At 48.2% G+C, this 21,636-nt stretch overlaps 1 protein-coding gene across 1 annotated transcript in view; it reads right to left on the bottom strand.

Moving 5' to 3' along the window:
* CRACR2B (calcium release activated channel regulator 2B) overlaps positions 1–21,636 on the bottom strand; it is a 39,755-nt gene that overhangs the window by 12,363 nt on the left and 5,756 nt on the right. The window contains exons 2-11 of the mRNA XM_014282848.3: positions 16,217–16,472; positions 14,063–14,174; positions 11,213–11,381; positions 8,855–9,001; positions 8,461–8,551; positions 8,216–8,308; positions 5,471–5,658; positions 4,713–4,784; positions 4,225–4,279; positions 5–84 (exon numbers count right to left, since the gene is read on the bottom strand). Of these exons, the coding sequence (XP_014138323.3) occupies positions 5–84; positions 4,225–4,279; positions 4,713–4,784; positions 5,471–5,658; positions 8,216–8,308; positions 8,461–8,551; positions 8,855–9,001; positions 11,213–11,381; positions 14,063–14,174; positions 16,217–16,472 (1,263 nt within the window). The remainder of the gene's footprint in view (positions 1–4; positions 85–4,224; positions 4,280–4,712; positions 4,785–5,470; positions 5,659–8,215; positions 8,309–8,460; positions 8,552–8,854; positions 9,002–11,212; positions 11,382–14,062; positions 14,175–16,216; positions 16,473–21,636) is intronic.

Here is a 21,636-nt window from a genome sequence, read left to right as displayed (position 1 = left end):
TAACCGTTTGACCGGCTTGTCATCCAGCAGGTAACTGCCTAGCACTGACCCTTTCTTCAACAGGGGTTTTTTGTTCTCAGGTGCCTGGAAGTTGAAAAGAAAAGGGGTGAAGAATGTCATTAGCACCCAGGAACCTGACCAGCCCCAGTTCAACCACTCGCCACCCCTGCAGACCGCTTCAGGGAGGCAAGGCTGGTCCCCTTGCACCCCTGCACCTTGCAGCGTAGCACCCTGCCGGCAGGCTTGGATGGAGGTGAGCACAGGCTCACAGGGGTCAGCTTCTCACCGTTCATTTAACTCAGGCAAGAAGGCATCGCTGCTGCTGCTTTCCCCTTTGCAACAAAATCCATCAGTAATGGTGGTGCCCCAAACTGAACTCTTCCTCTAGCCAGCCAGAGCTTTTATTTCTGTGGCTTGTTCTTCACATGGTCTCACAGCTGAATCTCTCTTTCCCCACCTGCCTTTTTATTAGGCTGATGTTCTGTGGGACAGACCCATTGCCCCTTCCTCAGAAGGCGCTAGCACCCCTCCACCAGTACTCACCCACGGCTGCACACGCACCACAAGAAAGGCAGGAGACCGCTCTGCAAAGGGTAGTGTGTGTGCTCTGCCTTACACAAACGTCCCTCTCCATGCTTTCCTCCTACTTACCTCACACTACACCCTTCCTACAGCCGGTAGGAAGAGAAGGAGGAAGCAGGACAACTCCTCTCGCAACCCTCTTTCCCCCGTACGGCAGCTTTGTCATTCCCCACAGAGTCGAAGATGAACAACGTGCCTGAGATCGCACAGGAGAGCCTGCGGCAGAGAGGATTGCCCTGCCAGCTCCTCCAAGGGCCATGCTACAGCCTAGCCCCCCCCCCCGCACCCCCAAACGGACCGGCTGGCTGCTCTGGCTACAGGCACAAAACAGACAGAGGGAGAGACGGCGTGGCAAGGTGCCCACCGCCCCAGCGCCGGGGGAAAGGGAGAGGTACTTGCTCTCTAAGGCCGGAGATTTCCGACGCGCCCTCACAAGTTACTTCTGGGGGTGAAGGTGGGGAAAGAAGAATTCCCAGCTTGCCAGATCCACCTCCGGCAGCAGTTGTGACCTGACCACACACCTGCAGGCAGCTCTGGACAGGCCTGCCTTCATGCTGCCCGCAGCCCAGGGGAGGGCTACAAAGACAATTTCCTCAGTAACCCCTGGCTTATTTTAAAAGGCAAAAAATAAGAAACTGCTCTGTTGGCCAGAATTCCCAGAACACCTTTGCCGCCGTGCAGTCCGACTAACGGAGACACTCTGGGCTCTGCAGGGGCCTCACCCAACTAGGAACTTCGAAGGGGAAAAAAACACCCCAAGAACTTTTTTTACATATAAACCTGGTGTTCAAGAGAAGCTCCAGGCACAGAAACAACCCAGCAGGGAGAGGCTCACAACTGTGGAGCACATATCTTCCAAGGCAAAGGACCCCCAGGCACATAGTGACCCTTCAGTCAACACCGATATTGGGCTGTGGTTCAGCCAGCCAGTGGTTCTCCAGCAGGGATGCAGGAGGATGTTTTCAGGGTTTGAGCAGGTTCGCTCAAGGGCACTCTTCTAGACACACAGAAACAAGGAAATCATGTTACAGCCCACCGGAGCCGAACCACAACCTTCACGTCACCTGTGAAGCAAAGGGCCTCCCAGGCAATCTGCTATGGCATCCCCTACCTGGAAAGGAAACAGCCTGCAGAGCACCTACCTGGGTAAGAAAGGAGAAACAACGGGATGCTTTGCCATCGGTTCTGTCGTGCTTTATTGGCCTGCCAGGTTTGTGTGACATTTGGCTTTTCACCAGGATGGTAAAGGGACAGATGTGACATCACAGCTATACAACACACGATGGCAAGGATTCCACAGCAACAACAGCACACGTACAAGCATTTTGGATGGAAAAGATTCTGGTTCATCAGAGGGACAGAAAAAAGATTCTGATTTATCGGTGAAATACAAACACATGTCCAATGTAGTCAAAGTCCCAGAACACTCTTCATGATCAGCAGACATGAAATTTGCTGTCAATACGCAGCATGCAAGCATAACTCTATAGCCAGGTAAGTCATGGCTGTGATACTGAACCCACAGCCCATAGGTCTTTAAAGCACCCAGCAGCGGTGGCTATCTGTGACTGTGATCTAACCACCGGGGCAAAACAGTGCCCCACAGCACCGTGGGGCCAGGGTCGGTGCACCCTGGCAAGGCCAGAAACTCTTATGAAGAGCAAGGTATTAAGCTGAGCACTGAGAAGTGCAAAGGAACAGCACTGGGCTGCTGTCAGCCACGTACAGCCCAGCTCCTCCTCCCAACCACTTCAAGATCTTTGCTAACAGAGAACCGCTGTTCACCACACCTTCATTTCACAGAAATAACACAGCTCTCCCCAGCACTAACAGATGGTATTAAGGCCTTGGGTTTCTTTTTAGGCTGTAAAAACATTGGTAGTCTCTGGTAAGAGTGATTAGGGATCCTCATCAGAAGGCTGGATTCTCCTTTTTGCTGCTGCAGGGAAGTATAGCTGTTTTCTCTGCCCCTTACAGTGGGACAGGCTGGACAGCAGATCTGCAGGTGTGTGATGACAGCAGCATCCCTGCAATCTGTTGGAGCCCTGCTTTCCTGAGGACTGAAACAAGAGTGGCCAACAAGATGTCCTGGCTGACAAAGCAAAAAACCCTTACTTCAGCACAGGCTTCATCTGCCCGGCATGACACAGCCCTACCAGATGAGCAATGGTGGTAGGAGTTCACCCTGCTGCCCCATCCCTACTGCCAGCACTGGGAGAAAGGAGAAAGCGGCTCCTCTGTACTAGGGACCGTCTCTGCTAGGCTCTCTCTTACATCCACCTGCAACTGTCATGTTTCAGAGAAGCCCTGAGCAGGTCCTAGCAAGGGAAAAGGAGAGGAGAACAGAAGCAGACAAGCTTTACACACGCAGAGGTACATACCTGAACCGCGGTCTCCATGGGCCACCCACCCCACCCACAGGAACCCAGAAGCTGATGAAGCACTACGCATGGAAAGAGGAAAATGAACCATTTTCTTTGCCTGCTTGCACTGGACTCTGCTACAGAGTGACAGTGCTGATTACTTCTCCAAGAGGGAGCAGGACGCTCTGGTGCACATACACATACCTTGCAGCTTTGAAAATGGAGTGAAGGGGGGAATAAAAGCAAGATCTTTCAGATTTCAGAAACACACACACACACACAAAAAGGCACACACAAACACACCTTGCCTCCATCCAAAAGTTACTGAAGTTATTTTATACAGCTGCTGCTCCACTTGGAGAAGAACTGCAGCCTCTCCCGCAGCAGGAGATCTTGTCCCCTATCTGGGCATGAGCCCTGTGCTTCATTCCACGTTCCCTTACACACCAGCCAGACAGTCTCTTGCAGCCTACCACTGCCTGTCTTCACTGCAAGGCAGCCACTTCCAGATCTTCAAATGGGGCATGGTGGCAGAGCAGGCAAAGACAGACACATGATGGCAGGGATGGGTCCAAGAAGAGCACAGAGCAGCCTTGACAATGACATTTGGGAATACAAAGACTTTTTCATTAATAAATAATAAGAATTAAAAATAGATCACATATTCATACTTATCTTGGAGACTGGGAAAGGTCAGAGATGGAGTTGATTGCTCCAGAGGGTTCCCCCTGCCTCCTCCTAGCCCTCTGACACAAGGCTCACTGCTGCACCTCCACCCCAGCAGAGTTCACAGGAATGGGGAGCTGCCCCAGAGGAACATCTGAAAACATCTGCTACAAACTCAAGGGGTCAGAGAAACTCCAAAACCTTCCTGTGCCTCTCCACCCCCAGTCAGCTGGCAGCACATCTGGGAATCCATCGTCTTCCTCCCCACCCAGCTCCAGGGATGTATCCAGCTTCACTCCCTTCCTGGCGTGTGCCCAGTGCCTGTCACACCGCGCAGACCCCACACGTGCAGCAGGCAGCACCCACCGCAGCCCTGCACGGGGCTGCGCAACAGTCACAAGGCTTAAACCCAGGGACTGGCAACTGCAACCAGCAGAGCTTGTCTCCAGCACGGGCAGAGAGGTGCTGTGAAGTCTGTATTAAGCACCACACCAGGCCTGGTGAGCTCAGGTCATTGTCCCCCGTGGAAGTGACAGGCCCCCAAGTGGTGACAGCAACAGCAGCAGATGAAAGGAGGGTGTTTGGGAGTTAGGATTTTCTTTCTGAGACTAACCAGCTTCTTGGCTTCAAAAGCATCTCGCTCATCTCGAAGTTTCTTGTTCATCTCTCTGCTCCAAAGGAAGACACAGGAGAGACACAATAAAGCACTCATCAAAAATGGAGTAAAGCCCAACATTTGAAAGCTAGAACAGAAAGGGAGCTTGGGACACAGATAAAGATGTTAGTTATTGCTGGACATGTTGGGATTTCCAAGTATCCCAGCTCACGTAATGGGGTCCGCATGGTCCCCTTAACCAGCAGGGAAGACTAAATTCCTCCAGTGGTGGGAATACTCGGTGAAACACCGCAGCCTGTTCTCTGGCAGAGCTGGCCAGGTGGCACAGCTCTCTCTGGACCTGGAGAAACAAGCAGTGTCTGAGCACTGCTCGAATACAGTCCCGTAGCTTTCTGTGGGAGTGCTGCAACCTCAGCCCTTTATGTGCACAAGAGCTCGGCATTTCCCCCAGCCCTGCTCAGCATCTCCCCACAGCCAGTTCTTACCTGAGGAGTTCCAGCTGCCGAAGAAGGCTTTGTTTCTCTTTCTGCATGTTCTTGGAGACTCTAAACACATCCCTGGGCAAAGGCGATTTTAAAAGGGGAAATAAGTTAACAGGAGAGGAAATACAAGGATCCCTTTCTCAGGGACACCCAGAGTCTTCTCCAAGATAAGGGCCTGCCCTAAGCTGGGAGGATTCAGGGGAAGCAGCACTGCCGCAGGAGCTGGGATGGCTGGGTTGTACCCCAGCTCTCCTGCTCTCCTCCAGTATGAAGACAGGCAACCCATTTTCTCCTTTCACACTCCACTTTCCTCAGCTGCTAGAGATGGGAAGGATGCTCACCGCCATCTGGGTCTGAAACATCCCAGTGTTTTAGCTACATATTATTAGATGAAGCCCAGAAACAGGAAAACAAGTGATTAGAAGAGGCTCTGTAGGAACCTTATAGAGGTGATGGTGAACTGGAAAATAAATGGAGAAGCCTCCTTTAGACTGAGGAACATTGGTAGTTTTACACTGCTTTTCTAAACAGATATCCATTAACACATTCATTTCCCGCTAAAGGCAGGCTGGAGGCAGCATTATCACTCCCTGTTTAGGCCTGTAAGATCACTGGGATGTTAATACTTTTCCTCAAGAAGGGACAGGCGATCCTCTGATGAAACCAAGGCTTCTAATTATCCTTATCCTTTAATTACTTGCCCACTCTGCCTTCTCTGCCTAGGTTCCTGCCTTGACACCCCCTTCCCTGCCCATTCCCACCTGTCCTTCTGCTCTTGCTCAAGCTGAGCCTCTTTCTGGAGCTTCTGTAACTGCCCCTTCACCGCCTCCAGCTCCCATTTGCTTTTCTCCACCTCTTCCAGCAGGTTTTCATTCAGGTGCCGGAGCCTTTCATTCTGCACACGGGTCTCCAGCTGCTCCGAGTTCAGCGACTGCAGCTGATGTTCCAGCTGCAATGGGCAAGGAAAAGGAGAGGTTAAAACACAGAGAGGAAGGGTTTGTGCTACAAACATGCCTGTAAAAACAGGCTGGAAAAGCAGACGTAAGCAACGAAGCAGAAGGGAGATAAACACCACTTGACCACCAGTGGCATCGAGAAGGTGAATTGGAAGCAATTATTTCTCACCATCCGTGCCAGCACCGGGGAGCAAGTGATGCAATTAGTGAGGCATAGCTGAGGAAGCGCTTCGGGCAGCGTGAGGAACCTGCTGCTGTCAGGCAGGCATAGTAGAAATCAGAGTGCAAGTGAGGGTCAAAGGAGGACTGGAAAAATTTGGGCAGAAGCAAGGGTGTGTCTGTCGGGACTTATCAAGCACAGTTGTTGAAATGCATGCTCCAGTCTGGGAGCTTCCTGAGCCCACGGCAGCTGAAAGGGGGATATATCGAGGTGCTAGGGGTGTCTCACGCTACACCTGGGAAGTCCAGCGATTAGGTGGCCTTTACAACTGTTGGAGACAGGACCTCAGGCTAGAGATGCTGTTTAAATGCCACTGGGGCACAGCTGAACTCGAGGTAGCACGAGACCCCCACACAACTAACAAGACAGCAGGCTTTGAACTTCCCAAAATCAGGCATGTACTCAACCAGTGATGCGATTCCTCACAAACGGCTGGCGTAGATGGGGAAGAGTCAAAAGACAGATGCAGCCGTCAAACCCACCCATCTCAGATGACAAGCGGGGCATTGCAAGAAGGATCATACTGACACTTCAGTATCTAGCCAGCGATACCAGCTAACCAGGGCCCTCTGCTGAAGCTGGTGCTATTGCAGAAACTGCAGTATCCACCTGACAACTTACAGCCCCAAAATAGAATTATACAATCTGTGCTTGCAAGCAGAAAGGAGCACCAGGAACCAGTTCTGACCAGCGTAGTAGGTAGCAGTCAGCCTCTGCATTTACACCTTCAGCTTGTCATCTCTCTCAGTCTACCTCCTGACTCTCTCAAAGGCAAAGTAAAGCAGCACACCGTGGCACTCTTTTCTTGCTACCCTGCTCTCTACCAGCACACACGTACAAGAGTCATGAGCAGGAGTGAACAGAGCGGACCGCTCCTAGGTTCCTTGAAACACAAGCCCTACATCTCCCACCTCTGAGGCTACAAGCACAAGTCACACCCGGCTTTGTCGGGAGACTTCCAGTCCTTTGGACATCAGGGCAAATTTGAGCATGACCACATATGCTGAGCAGTGGAGTTGAGACCAAGAGCCAGCAACCCCTGCGCACAGCCTGTTCTTTCAGGTGATCAGAAAGGTCTTCCGCAGACCTTTCAATGAGCCAGAGGACAGGCTTTAAGTAAAGCAAATCTGCCTCTCCCGAAGACCCCTCCGTCACACACAGCTCTCCCGTTTACATTGCCTGCGCTGGGAAGCAATACCCTAGAATACTGGTTTTACGCCACAAGAGGGACCCGATTATCCACGTAGCTTAGTACAGCCAGAAACCACCATTCCAGCGAGTCCCTCACCTCTGCTGTTGCAGGATTTAGGGAGTAACAGTTGTATGTGGGCCTTTATCCACCGCCTTCCTGAGTCCATATGAAGCTCACCTAGATCTTGCCTCAGTCTCCTCCTCTCCAAAATCAAGTCTAAACTTTCCTGGTTTCTCTTCCTAAGGCAGATGCTCCACTTCCTGAATCGCATTCGTTTTCTGCACCTTCATACTCAGAAGGACACGGTGGAGTTAGAGAAACCAAGAACTGCACATGCCAACTGAGGCACATCAAGGGTGTGGGCAGCAGGAAAATTACATCCTCTATCTTATTCTCAATACCCTTCCTGATGGCACCTACGTTTTGCTAACTTTTCCAGCTGCTGCACAATGAGCTGGTGATTTCAGCTGTTTCATCCACATCACAGCTAGGTATCCAACCTGGATACTCCCAGTCACCAGCCTCTTACAGGTACCTCCCATGACTTGTTTCTGTGGGGGTCATGTCTCAGTTCTTCAGACAGAAAGGAAAAAGACATCCAGAATGGACTATCCCATACAAATGTCTGTACCAGGGACCACAGGCTAAAGGAAAGTTTCTGCCTTCATCTTTTCTGTGACTGATTAATCAGTACGTCATTAGGTGCTAAAATGCAAATATACAGTACGTACCGTTCTAAGTGTCATGGAACTGTTCACTCTGGGTTATTTTGGAGCAGCCAGAAAACAAACTAGAGAAATCTGGCTCTTGTGTATCCGCACACAGCTTTCTTACACACCTCAAAAGGCTCCAAACTCACAACTTCCAGATTTTTACCCTCTTTCTTGCCAAATAGTTGTTGTACAACCGATAGACTGTGACGAGAAAACAAACCTGATAAGAAAATGCTTGGACAGAACATTCACAGGAGACAAACCAATCACTTTAACACCTTCAGAGGTAGGAGGGAACTAGACTAGGTAATACCAGATTAGTACCAACCCTCCGCACACAAAACCCATTCTCAGCCAGAAAAGGCCTTAGCAGAAAGACGGTAGAAAGGGATGTACTTCTTTAGAAAGGATTTAGGTCCTGTTACCTTCTTCTGGTGGTAAAGGATTTTCTCCAGCTCCTGCTCTTTGCTGCGCAGTTCCTTCTGGAGCAGGTTACTCCTGTCATGTCTCAGTGCTTCCTAGAGAGGTAAAGATATACATATTGTATCGCAGAGTACATATGCTGTGCATACAACACCCAGCACAGTAAGAGCTGTTCCTTGGACAGATGAGCCACCACCTCTGCTTCAGGCCAGAGGAAGTTTGATTTCGGCCAAGAGAGATGAGGTACCTGGCAGATCAGCCTCTCCCTTTCTGCTTTGATCTGTTGTTCCATTTCTTCGTAAAGGCACCTGACTTCCCGGTCATGGTCTGTCTCCTTCCTACAAAAAGCAGGGTGCACACAGGTCGGGACAGAGAAAGAAAATAGATAGAAAACAGGAGAGGAGGATGGAAACAGATCCCTACTAATACCAGTGTAAGACTGAGTGGAATTCTAACCAGACCAAATGTTATGGTGGGCACTGATCCAAAACAAACCCATGGGGATCAGATCAAGATAGAGAATCACTTTATTACAGCAAGAAAAATCTCTGCATCCTGTAACCCAGCCTTTCCTTGCATTTGAGGCAGCATCCAAGCATCAGCTGGTTCCTGACCGCAAATGGCCGTGATGCTCTCCTTACCGCTTCAATGCTTGTTCCATGGACTCCTTCTCGTGATTCACCTCCCTTATGTATGATGAAACACGCAGCAGAAACTCTTCAAAATTGGATAAGAGCTCAGGACGCTCCTTTCGTAGCCGAGCCCAGAGCTCCCGAATCTCACGTGGACTGGAGCAAGCATACAAAAGAGAGGGAAAGCAAATGAGCTTCTGTGTCATCTTATGGACTGTTATTCCAATTCCAACATGCACTCGGGACAGACAAACCGCCCTTCTCCTGTGACAACCTCCATTATACCAGCATAGCAAAGGGCGAAGTTGGACAGTGACGGAGCGTGCATGTGGGGTGAGATCTACTGTGAGGTTAAAATAAAGGAAGCCATCCGAAAGAGGGAAAGGAAAGCCATCTAGGAAGCAAACCTGGAATGATCACTATTCCAAGTATTCAGCAGTAACACATTTGGTGTCTAAACCAAGACCTGAAGAGATGAACATTCAGCAAATTTGCTGTCGCTATGGTCAAGCAGCAAACTGTTATAGCCCAGGGATTTTAGCACACATCACACAGGTGTTTTTCACACACCGGGACTGTAGTGGTAGCTGCTACAGCCCTCCTTACTTATTTATTTTACAGGTTTGGAAACTGAGGCACACAAAAAAAGGAAGCAAATTTGCCCAGGTGTCATATCAGGATAATAACGGAGGAAGCCCCAAAACCCCAAAATCTTTTTCTAAACCTGCACTAACGATTACACTGTTTTGGCATTTAATTTATCGCAGCTTGAACACAGCACCTATAAACTTACTCTTTCCCAAAAAGTCTTATAAGCATGCAGACATTACTTCACGCTTCTTCTTAGGGAAGAACTTATTATTAATAATTTTTTTTTTTAAATCCATGATGTACTTTGGAGGAATATACAGAATAATTATACATACAGACATTACCAAATGTCTGTTTTTCTTTGTCTATGTATTTGTCTCCCTTAATATTCTTTGTGAAAAAACAAACAAAAAGACAACCAAAAAGCTCTTGATTCCCCCTGACACTGTTGCATGATAGCCTCCTTTTTCTGTCTCAAGTTGAAAAAGTTACTAGCACTTCATTAAAACTTTGTGTTTTAGATAAAAGAACATATTGAGTCCCCTTAACAAACAAAACCATTTATTTCTAGCAAAAACAGTGAAGATAGTTCAGATTCCTGCTCCAACCCCAATTAGCTTCTGTTTTGTATTACTTCTTTACAACAGCTGGCTTGGCACAAAGGCATGACATGAAGTAGCTACTAAACTCATTGCCTAAAACTGCGAGTAAGCGGTCAAAATAAAAACAGGATAGTTCCACTTTAAGACCTGATGCTTCTGAAAGCAGAGTTTTAAACACCCGAGACTGTTTTTCCAGAACAGCAATATGGCCTGTCACAGCATCATCCCATTAGTTGAGGCATAACAGCTTTCCAGAATTTTTCAGGACAGGAGAAGTTGTTTAGCATTAAAAGAAGCATGCAGGTGCTTTGCATTACAATGCAAATGAGACAAAAAAAAAAAAAAAAAAATCTGTTTCATGACAGATGCAGCTCTGAAAGCAGCAAGCTCCTTCACTCTCAGCTTCTGTCTTCAATCCTGTCTGCCTCCTGCCCCTATCTGGGCTGCTCCCTGGAAAGCAGCAACACTGTTGGACTACGATGCCAGAAAAAAACCGCTGCCGCAGATGCAGTTGGGCACCCCAGCCGCAGCAGACGTGCATCAGTAAGAACCAGTTATGCATCATGCTTCACTTGGGAAGACCCTAAAAAAAGGCTGGACGACACTGGTGCCAGCAGACTCTACTGGGGCCACATGCAAGGGCGTTAACACCAAATTTCAAGGCTCAGGTGAGCATCCCTTGCCCAGTTTAGCCTTTCGCTCTCTTCAAGATCAGCCCAGTCCCAAGCAGCCTGTTGAGCGCAGGTCTTTCAGAGACTCTTAGAACTAAGATTATCTGAATGTACTTGAACAGTCACACACCGTTCTGGAACAGACAGCACACTCATCCTCCTCACCCAGTCTAACCCTCCACACTTCATTTGGTGTGCGTAAATGGGCTTCCACGCCACCAACTGTTACATTTTACAGCTGCGGTATGAATTCTAGTTTGGGAAACTCTCTACAAAAAGCACTGCGCTAAAAGTAATAGATAACTGATGAAACAATCCAGAATTCACTGCATTGGTTACCAAGCATATGAAACCCCCAGACAGCAGTACCAGAAAGCCCAAGCAGCGCTTCAGAAAGCAAGCAGCTCCGTTCACCTCTTTGGTCTTTGCTGGTCCTTTGAAGTTTTGGTATATTGCAAGATCAAAACAGGGTAGAAGTAATGCCATGCAACTCCCCTACTTACTCTTCAAACATCTGAGCTGCTCCAAGCTGCTCCATCATGGAACAGAATCGTCTCTCTTCATCGTCTGCAGCGTCTAACTCATCTGACCAGCCTGACTCAAAGGTCTCCTCGTGCCTGGAGTGATCCATTCTCCCAGCCCCCTGACACAATTCAATCCCTAGTAATTTTCCTGGTGGAACGAGAAGGGAAGAAGGAGAATAAAGTAAAATTGGATATCATTTAGTAAGCTGCTATATAAATGGGAGCCCAACAGAGCTCCACGAGAAGCTGCCTGCACACTGTTGGTGTAGAATACAGCTCCTGGTCAGTAAAGAGCCTCCGTCCTGACATCCTGAGTGATGTCAGTGTCCAGTTTGCGATGCTGGGACCGATGCTGGCTCCCAGCCCAACAACAGGCTGTTAGGGCTCTGCTCACATCTGCGTGAAGATGATCTACCACCCACGGCCTTGGATTCTCGGCGTATAAAGCGCGCAGCATTAGGTCACCTCACTCCCACGGAGCAGCGGCTGTGGGTTCAGCTGCCCATGATCCCACAAGCTCCTCCTGGGACCCCAAGCCCGGCACTGAATAGTACTGTGCCTCAGCTCCCCAGCTTAAAAAGAGCAAAGAGGAGATCATTACCCCTCCCTTCTCATGTGCTACAACTGATCCAGTTCAAGGGCTGCAGGACAAGGACTGCCTCTCGCTAGGATTGTGTAGAGCGTCTGAACAAAATGAACCGCCTTCTGCCCCATCCCACATACGGACGGCTTCCAGCTATCTGGATCCTGTTTCACACTGAGATACTAACGCCATGAGAATTTCATGCTATGCAAAGAATGTGACAAATACTGGTGCTGGGAACAAATTCTTCTCAAAGAAACAAATCAAACAATCCTACCCAAAAACACAAGCCCTCATCCTGTACACAGAGGTCAGACCTCCATCAGCAGCTTGCTCTTCCTTTCCAAAATATACCTGCTTGGTTCAAAAGGCAGAAATGACATCTCAGCTACATGTTCAGAGCACAGATAAGAACACGAAGCTGCTCTAAGGGGAAACAGATCCACTATTTGTGTGCCTCGAGTGACTTAACTCCACCACTTCTTAGTTTTGCATGTCCAGAATCTAGCCGCTTCTCTCCCACTCTTAAAACGTGCTGTAAAAAAACTAGCGGTGTGGAGATACAGGCCCTACTCAGCTTAAAGCCTGAGGCTCAGACAGTTAATTAAGGAGATGGGCTTAGATTAGGCACTTTGGATGTCTGCTTTAAAGAAAGAGTCATTATGTCTCATTATCTCTTTTTTACAGTTGGGAAAATTGAAGTAGAGGATGGTCTGAAGATTGTTTTGACATCCTAGAAGGATCTCCGATTGCTTTACATTGAACAATTTAAATGTGTGCTCTTTTGTCAGTTGTGCAGATGCACCCTGTAGCCTCTCAGAGGCCACGCAAGGAGCCCTCTCAAGAAGCAGACCTGATTGCAGTTTGAACCACTGCCCTTGATTTTCCCCCTGCACACTCCAGAGGGAAGACAGCAACATGCTGGGCCAAACTTGAGTTTGGGGCAAAGTCTGAAAAGGATTTCAGTGAAGCCAGACACAAAGAATGGGCATAAAGAAAAGAAATGCAGAAATTAAGTGTTTTGCCTGGACTAGAGCAAATCCCACTGAGCCAGGCTGATGCAAACAGCACTGAGACAGGTACCCTCATGATGTCCATCTACGCCTATGGCTGGGACAAATGCCTCGAACAGCGAGATTTAGGAATAACCAAATAACACGGAGGGCACTGTGGATGCCAAGGTGCCCAAATGGTGCCTGTTCACCTTCTACAGAGTGCCAGGCAGGAAAGCCTACACTCCTGGGAAGTCTCTTGTTTCTGGCAAAGGCAGCAGAACCAGTCACCAAGGCTTCACCCCGCAGGCAAGGAAGTAAGGAAAAAACAGGCATCGTCAGCAGGCACTCAGTGGGTTAACACATTCCCTGAACAGGCTGGCCCAAGACACAGCTTTCCATGTTTATTCCAAGGAAATCTCTACAGCTTCACCTTCCAGGGGTGGCTGTTTCTGGCCAGTCCAAATTGGAGCACCAAAAAGGCCACCCTTCTCCAAGCTGTGAGAAAGCCATAAGCAGCCACAAGCTGAGATATCAGGACACTGCAATTCAGGAGCCTCCTCAATCGCTTCGGAAAACCGTAGACCACTTGTATCCACTTGCTTTGACCTGATCCAGTTAACAGCTCTACACGTCCAAGGAAGGTGCAGATTTTCTGAGACCTTACGACCAGCTAAGGCAACTAAGGACCTATTGCAAAGGTTATTAGCGCTATAGTCCTTCCTCTGCCTTAACATCTCCTGCACTGCTTCTGCTGCTGGATGACGACTCTGGTATAGGATTAGCATTCTCCTCGTGTTTGGAAAAGACAGCGGTAAGAGGAAAACACAAGCTCATTTGCCAATGTGCTAACCTACTAACAGGGCTCCTACTAGTAACCTTGAACAGCACCAGCTGGAGACAGTTGCCAAGAGGCATATTTCTGTCCCCTCATCCAACGAGGGTCCTTATCCAGATGAATGGATCACATAGCCAAATACAGGCTGCAGTACGTACCACCTCCAGTAGATGTTCAGAAGCTGGCTCTACCAGGTCGGCAGGTAACAGTTGTAGAAGGTGGCAAAACAAAGCCTCAGGACGGGGGACAGCAGTATTGCACACACCTTTTTCCCAACGACATTTACATAAGTGTGGGGCATTGCTCTGCGCAGCTGGCACAGCTCCAGCAGAACCACTGCGCTTTCTTTCTTACCAACATAAAACATCATGTCTCAGGCGGGCTTTTTCCTTCCTCTGCCTCTGTGCAGTCCTTACCTAGTCCCAAACTGAACTCCACAGGCGTCAGGTATCCCTTATTGTTCTGCTCCAAGCTGTTGAAAACAGTCTCCAGCTGTTCCAGGGTTAGGGGCAGTTCACTCTGGAGCCGCTGCAAAGAGAAAAGAACAAACAAAATTAAGGCAGGACTCAAGTCTTCCCTGTGACTAGCTACTGTCCCTGCCACCCTCAGCCCACAGCGATGTGCCCTTCCAGCACTGCATCCTGGCCAGGATGCAACAGTCTGCCTGTGCCTCCGAGTGATGACACAAATACCTGTTTGGACCCGCTGATACAGCGACACTCTCCATTACTGGATGATTTAACCAGGACTGCAGAGAGGGAACTTTGGGTTATTTTGTTTGGAGGGAGCTCAGAACCCTTTTCCTTCCCCACTTCAGAACCACTGCCTGCCTGCCTCCAGCCCTGCCCAAAGGTGGCTGGGGCACTGCCAGCCTCCTGTGACCACTGCTGCTCCCAAGAGCTCTCCACAGGCACATCAGGCACCAGCTCCATCTCTCTGGCCAGAGAGGGAGGACAGACTTGTAGGTGTCTGGATTCAGTTCCCAGCCCTTGCAGGAAATCTTGCAGATCAGAAACAAAATGTTCAGTCCTTCACAGAGAGTTAGCTTTCTTCTGTCATCTTCTGCCTTCTGGTTTTGGCTGGTATAGAGTTAATTTTCTACCTAGCAGCTAGTATGGGGCTGTGTTTTGGATTTGTGCCGAAAACAGTGTTGATAATACAGGGATGTTTTCGTTATTGCTGAGCAGCGCTTGCTCAGAGCCAAAGCCTTTTCTGCTCCTCACCCCACCCCACCAGCGAGCAGGCTGGGGGGCACAAGGAGTCAAGAGGGGACACAGCGGGAACGGCTGGCCCCAGCTGACCCAAGGGATATTCCATACCGTATGGCACTGTGCTCAGCATCTAAAGCTGGGGGAGGAAGAAGAAAGAGGGGGACATTCGGAGTGATGGTGTTTGTCTTCCCAAGTAACTGTTGGGCGTGACAGAGCCCTGCTTTCCTGGGGGTGGCTGCTGCCTGCCGATGGGAAGCGATGAATGAACCCCTTGTTTAGCTTTGCTTGCGCACGTGGCTTTGGCTTTACCTGTTGAACTGTCTTTATCTCAGCCCATGAGTTTTCTCACTTTTACTCTTTCAATTCCCTCCTCCATCCCACCAGGGGAAAGCGAGTGAGCGGCTGCGTGGTGCTTAGTTGCTGGTTGGGGTTAAACCACAAGAGGACCATATCATTGTTCCCACAACAGAGACAAGGAGCAGAGATTTCCCTTCATAATACACGTACAGAGCACTTAGTGCGGAGAGGCACCCAAAGGAGCTTCCAAATAACAAAACGCGTAGGTTAAAATCTCATTACTTTCCATTAAACCTGCAGCTTTACATAAAAGTTTAATAAAGACTTACTAATGTAACTACACAAAATTAGACATCATACAACCCAAAACAAAGTGAGTCAATAATTAGACCAGCATGGACTTGCCAAGTGCTAATTACAGATGGAGGGAGAGATGGGACAGGAAAAAAACAATCCACATGTAACCATCTCTGATAAACCATTAAAACAACACTCACAAAAAACTATAGAGATTCTCTTAACAAATACTGTTTTTAACAGAAAGCAACACAACACATTATTCTAGAGCAAGGTTTTAGTTCAGGCCTAATAGGAGTTTTTGAGATCAGGCTTTAGCTATGACTGAGACAAAAAGATTATACAGCTTTTTTTTGTTAAGAGGTTGGTGGATTTTTTGGTTATTGTTGATTGGGAGGGGGGTGTTCGTTAGTTGTTTTTTTTAAATTAGACCAAAGATTTTTTTTTTCCCCAGATTTCCCATCCACTGCACGCTTAATGTTTGTAGGAACTGTTGCAAATTTATTTCATCTTATGCATTCCTTAAAAATTTTGAATTGCAGTCCCACTTGTCCCTGGAATTCTCTGGAGGTCCAAGGCCCTCCTGGGATTTTCAGTTCCTAGCAACCGGCTGTGTCAGTGTTTGACTCCCAGAAATCTGAATGAGATAATGCTCACACACACACACACCCCTGTCAAAAGTAAAGGCGTAACACATTCTCCCCCCTTCTGCCACGCATGACTTTACAACTCCTCCCAGGATAGGGGAGGATTTTTTTCCCTCACCTGCATATCCACCTTGGTGATAAAACCCTTCTCATCCTTGTCACACAGCTGGAAGAGTTCCCTTGCCTTCTCGAGCATCTCCACTTGCACATCTTTCAGTTTGCTCATTTGGCTGGAAGGAGAAACACCAGAAGCTACCCCATCCTCTTCATCCCCTTCCTCTTCTCCTTCCCAGCGGGCGGATCCCAAGAGTGCTCCCCTCTGGTTCTCCATCTTCTCAAAGTCTTTTCCCCCAGGGCAGGAGCAAATGGAAGAGCTGTGGGGCAGGAAACAGAGAAACCCCAGTCAAACACGGCCCTACATTTCCACCCCACACATCACCTAGTTACATGCCTTGTTAGTTTGAAAGAAAAATATTCAGCATCCGTATCTGGACTACATGACCCTTAAAGATCCCTCCTAACCCAAAATATTCCATGATCTCTTACTGAGGGGGGAAGGGAGGGAGTTTCTGTCAGAGGTACACAGTGTACACAACATGGGTGTAACCAAGCCTACCACACAGCCGTAACCCTCCACACTGTGATGGGCTCCAGTCCCTGCACCCACCAAAGATGCTCTTTTGCCACCTCTGAGCCAGAGGAGAAGACCTGTGGGGCAGTCAGAACTCTCCGTTGGTGAAAGCCAGGTGACAAAGGGAGCTTTCAGCAGACAAGAGGATGGGAAGGCAATATTAAAGCACGCAATTAAATCTGCATGGGAGCGCGGCGATAGTCCCACGTTAGCTGAGACAGGGGGCTTGACCAGGAGAGCAGGACCAGCTCCCAGCTCTCGTGCAGCTCCCTGCGTGTCCTGACCAGGATGCTTCTCTCTGGTCTTGGCTCCTTCAGTATTAACATGTGCTTTTCCTTCTCCTGTTGCTTTTCTTTGCCATCCTCGAACACCAAACCAGCATCACAACTGCAAGAGCCCAGAGCAGGATGAAGGCAGATAGGAGGAAGATCTGTGCAAGTGACAAAGAGAAGAAGGAACATGTCCCTCCCAGCCCTCTCCCGCCCAGGTTCCCCAGCTGGACCTCCACCTCTTTTTCTTGTTAACGCTTCCCAAATAGTAACTCCATCTCCTTTCACATTATTATGGCACAAAGAAAGGTCAGACAATTCCTACACTGGGAAAAACGTATTAAGCTGGGCACTCCTGCCCCCCTTGCCTTCCGTTCTGCCTTCTTTCTGCTCAGCCTCTGTTTTGAGACCTCATAAGCTGCCAAACAGAATTTTAATCTGAAATGTTCACCTTTATAGGAAGGAAACCACATGACTATGGAGACATTTCGGAGGCCAAAGAAAATAATTCATGTTACTTGCAAGTACCTAAACCAAAAAGGCTAGGAATGAAAGCACCCCTTTAAGCACTGTAAAGATGCACACAACACCTCCCTACCCCAACCCATCTTCCGACTTACTGAGGCCACGCAACACCCTCCAGAGAGCTTTTTCTTCAGCAACACCACCACATTTTTTAAGCCTTGTTGCACTGATTGCTTTAGACTCTCGCTTCTACAGATCTGTTCTGCATTGCCAAGCAGAACTGAGCTGTGCAAGCAGGCTGAGAGCAGATTTAAACAGTGCTAAGACAAAGAGGGCTTGAGGGTTGGTTTGCTGGGGTTTTTTTTAATCTCCAAGAAATTAAAGCCACGTATAGATGCTGTGATAACAAACAAGTTAATTCTGTTTGCACTCTTAGTACAATGGGAGGATAAAGAGCATGATGGCCAGGAAGAATGTCACGTGCGAGAACTATATGAAGCTGACACAAAAGGAGAAGGCTATTGTGTACCACGCTATTTGACTCCATTTATTACTGCTGGTTCGTGAGCCAGAGGGTGGTTCTGCTTCAAAGAACAAGCAGAACGCCTCACTCCCCCTTTCAAATCCATGTTTTTTCAAGGCACCTCTGTTTCATGTCACTTGAAGATACTTATTTGAAACTCTGCAGAAAACTACCTATAAATGGGTACTATTCTATGTTTTTATCAAATAGACATCCCTGCCAACCAATGGACACATAACTGCACCCAAGATTTGGGGAATATTGCAGAGGAAAAAAAGGTAAGAAAGCATGACAAGCAGGAAGGCAGGGAATGTCTTTCTCTCTCTTTTTGAAACAAACTCTCCTACCAAGCTTTTTTTTTTTTTTTTTTCTTATGGAGCCAACACAGCAAAATTTGGATACTAAAGATTGATTCTATCCATTAGCTGGACAGTCAGATTGCTTCTGATGGCAACTCTGTATGAATTAGTAGTAAAGAAGCTGGAAAGACCCCAGCTTACTTTTCACATTCAAGTAAAAGTTGCACAGCTGGTCTTGAAAGAAAAAAAAAGAATAAAATTACCCAAATATCTTACGCTGCATAGATTTTACAGGTGATTACGGTAAGGAATCACATAGCCACACTGAAGAATGATAGCTGTTGGCTGAAGCTTTTTGCCAGACCCATTCCTTCTGCAAAGACAGTCCCCAGCACAAGCAGCACCCTGTACCAGATGGTGAGCGCAGGCGGCAGCAGGGGAGGAAACGAAATGGGAGTTCAAAGCAAGAGCCACAACAGGATTGCAGAGAACAGCCAGAATGAGAAAAAGCACAAATAAGAAACACGTTCTCTGCAACATCCCTCTAGCTGCCTAAGAGACACTGAGGTCCCCAGAAGATGATCTTACTTTCTTATTATCAGATTCATCATTTCTATTTCAAAAGCCAGAGCAATCCACGCAGACGCCGTCTCCCCAGCTCTGCTGCAGCAAACAAGGTTGTACAAGGAGGATGTTCTGTTCTCCAAGATATTTGCAAGCTGAAGTCAGACCCATTACATCCCTACCTCTAGCATCTCCTCATTTTACCAAAAGCCCAGCTGTACTGTAGCTCCCGAACACTGGCTAAGCTAAAAGTCTCTGAATTAGAAGAGCTGGGAGCCTGACACAGACAAGATTCTGAAAGGATTTCAGTCACATGTAAAAGACCAAGCCCATTTATTCAATGCTTGGAGCGCAGAGTCTCTTGTTCGAGCTGCTTCAAGTGGCTTCAAGCCAGGTGTGGCTCTTTCAGTGGCAATGCAGACTCGTAGAGGACCAGAGTGGCAAATAAGAGAGAGCCCCAGAAAGCAAAATACACTGCAGCTCTGATGGACTTCTCTCCTAGAAGCTTCTCTGACTGAAAAGCTCTTCATCTCCATCCCTGTTGGTAAGGGCATTGCATAGTATAAACGCAGATGAAACACAAAATAGATCTCAGTCTAACAAGTGCTGTCATACCTTCCCTGCTCACAGATCATGACTGCAAACTTCTGGGGAAGCAGCTTTATCAGCAAGACATGGTACATCACTGAAGGACAACTTTGAAAGAGGCTGAGGTCACTAGAGTACTGCAACTGGTACCCAACAGTGAGGCCGGCAGAGCCAGATCACTCTCAGCGACAGAAAGATCAGCCTGGGAAAAGCCATGCTTGCCTGATGCAAGTGGAGAAGGCAGAGAAGACAGGTAAGAGCAGCTAATGCTTTTGGTCAGGCAAACCTGCCAGGCTCCCCCAAGGAGACACAGCCAGGCCACCTCCAGTGACAAAGCCTGGGGTTGCTACCAAAACTTCCTAACAGGATTAAATTTTCCAGATCTCTTCTGGCAGGACAAGGTAGTCATTTGAGTCAGTATCAATTAAGAATTAATTTCCAGACCTAGCCTAGAGTCAGGACAATCTCTGTATCTTGGGCTGCTGATTTCATATGATCATAAGAACATCCGCAACGGGTCACTGCAGGGTTCATCTAGCCCAGCATCTTGCCCTCAACAGTGGCCATGAATGGCTGGCGAGGGAAGAGTAACAGCAGGGCAAGCACAGCCAAGGCTTCCCTGAAAAGATCTGCCAGCTTCTAGCCACTGTCAGCCTGGGGCAATTCCTGAGACACTTGATTCCTCCCTTGTCTTCCAAGACACTCGTCCAGTCTCCCTTTGAATCCGTATGAAAACATTCACTGTTCACACGATCATGTTGATAGAAACGGGGTGCCTGCTGCAATCACTGGGTGCTGACAAAGCCTCACAGCACTATTCCAGTTTTCTGGGTACATGGTTTGACCAGCACCCGCTCCATGGAGTCTCAGCTTCAGTTCAAACAAGTTTTTCCTGCCAACTTCACATCTGAGAACCATGGCAGAGACCAAAAATTCTTCTCCCAGGGCCCAGGAGATCTGCAAGGAAGATGGAAGTGCCAGGGACACAGAGGCACCAACGGGCTCCAATTGCCCTGGACAGCTTCAGTGTGTAATGTTCTTCTGCAGCCCCCTCTTCCCCAGCCCCAGGGGTTTGGCTGCCGGTGCTCGAGGTCAGCTCCGATATCACACAGTCCAGATTTGGGCAGTGTCCAGCGTCTGAACAACCCAATATAGAGCTTGAGAGAAAGCCAGTCTTCAGGACCCACGGATTATACCAGGTATCTCCTGTCACAGAGCATGCTGGGGCCCAGCAAGCAAAAATTCACCTGCTCCTGCAAGACAACTTTCCCCGAGCCTGGAAAGCAAACACAGATCTTCTCAGACACAGCACAGAATGGGAAATTCAACGGCCAGTAAAGACAGCTAACACCAGGTCTTGTGTTTCTACACAGAGGTAACTCAGACCAGTCTTACAAGTGCAGTTTATCCACCTGAGGCATAAACTCTCGTTTGTCCTGTGCAAAGCTGTGCCAGAAAGTCAGCTGGATCCCATGGGCATGGCATTCTTTGCGGAAATCATAAGACCTGATTTTTAATCCTGACTCTGCTTGCCATATGGCCCTGGGTAAGTCACGTCACCTGCCTATGCTTATAGATTGTCAGCTCCTCCAATTTGGTTCTGATGCTTGTGACAGCTGGCATTTTATTTTAAGACTCAGTTCCTGGAGACTGATAATTACATGTGAAACTCAAGCATCAAAACAGTTACAAAGCCTCGAAGCTGAAGAATGAAAAAGTTGGACACAGAACTTGAAGAAACTGCAAGTTTCAACAAACAAAAGAACAGATCCGACACACTTTCCCTGGAGAGGGGAGATACTACTTTCAAGGCAGCGTCGCAAGGTCATGATTTCCAATTTATTGTCTCAGAAACTTCTTGTTGTAGCAGTAAGCAGTATTAAAGAGGTAAAGAAAAGTCATGGCTGAAATGCTATCAACAGCCAAGCCCTTATCTATATGTGACCGTGACCAGCATGTGCACATGACAGCTTTGGTTGTTTTTCTTTTTCCACAGCCCAATGACATGGAGGAAAGTGAGGAGTGCAGCCAAATTTTCCACAGCTGGTCCTCAGATGACCCCAGTCACCACAGGGCATTGCACACGCACTGAATACAGAGCATGCCTAGCAGTCACAGAATCATAAAACCGTTTTGGTTGGAAAAGACCTTTAAGGTCATAGAGTCCAACACTACCAAGCCCACCACTAAACCATGTCC

This window comes from Falco cherrug, chromosome 10 (assembly GCF_023634085.1).
Source record: "Falco cherrug isolate bFalChe1 chromosome 10, bFalChe1.pri, whole genome shotgun sequence".
In the NCBI taxonomy this organism is placed as follows: Eukaryota; Metazoa; Chordata; class Aves; order Falconiformes; family Falconidae; genus Falco; species Falco cherrug.
This window is presented reverse-complemented; position numbering and strand designations above follow the sequence as displayed.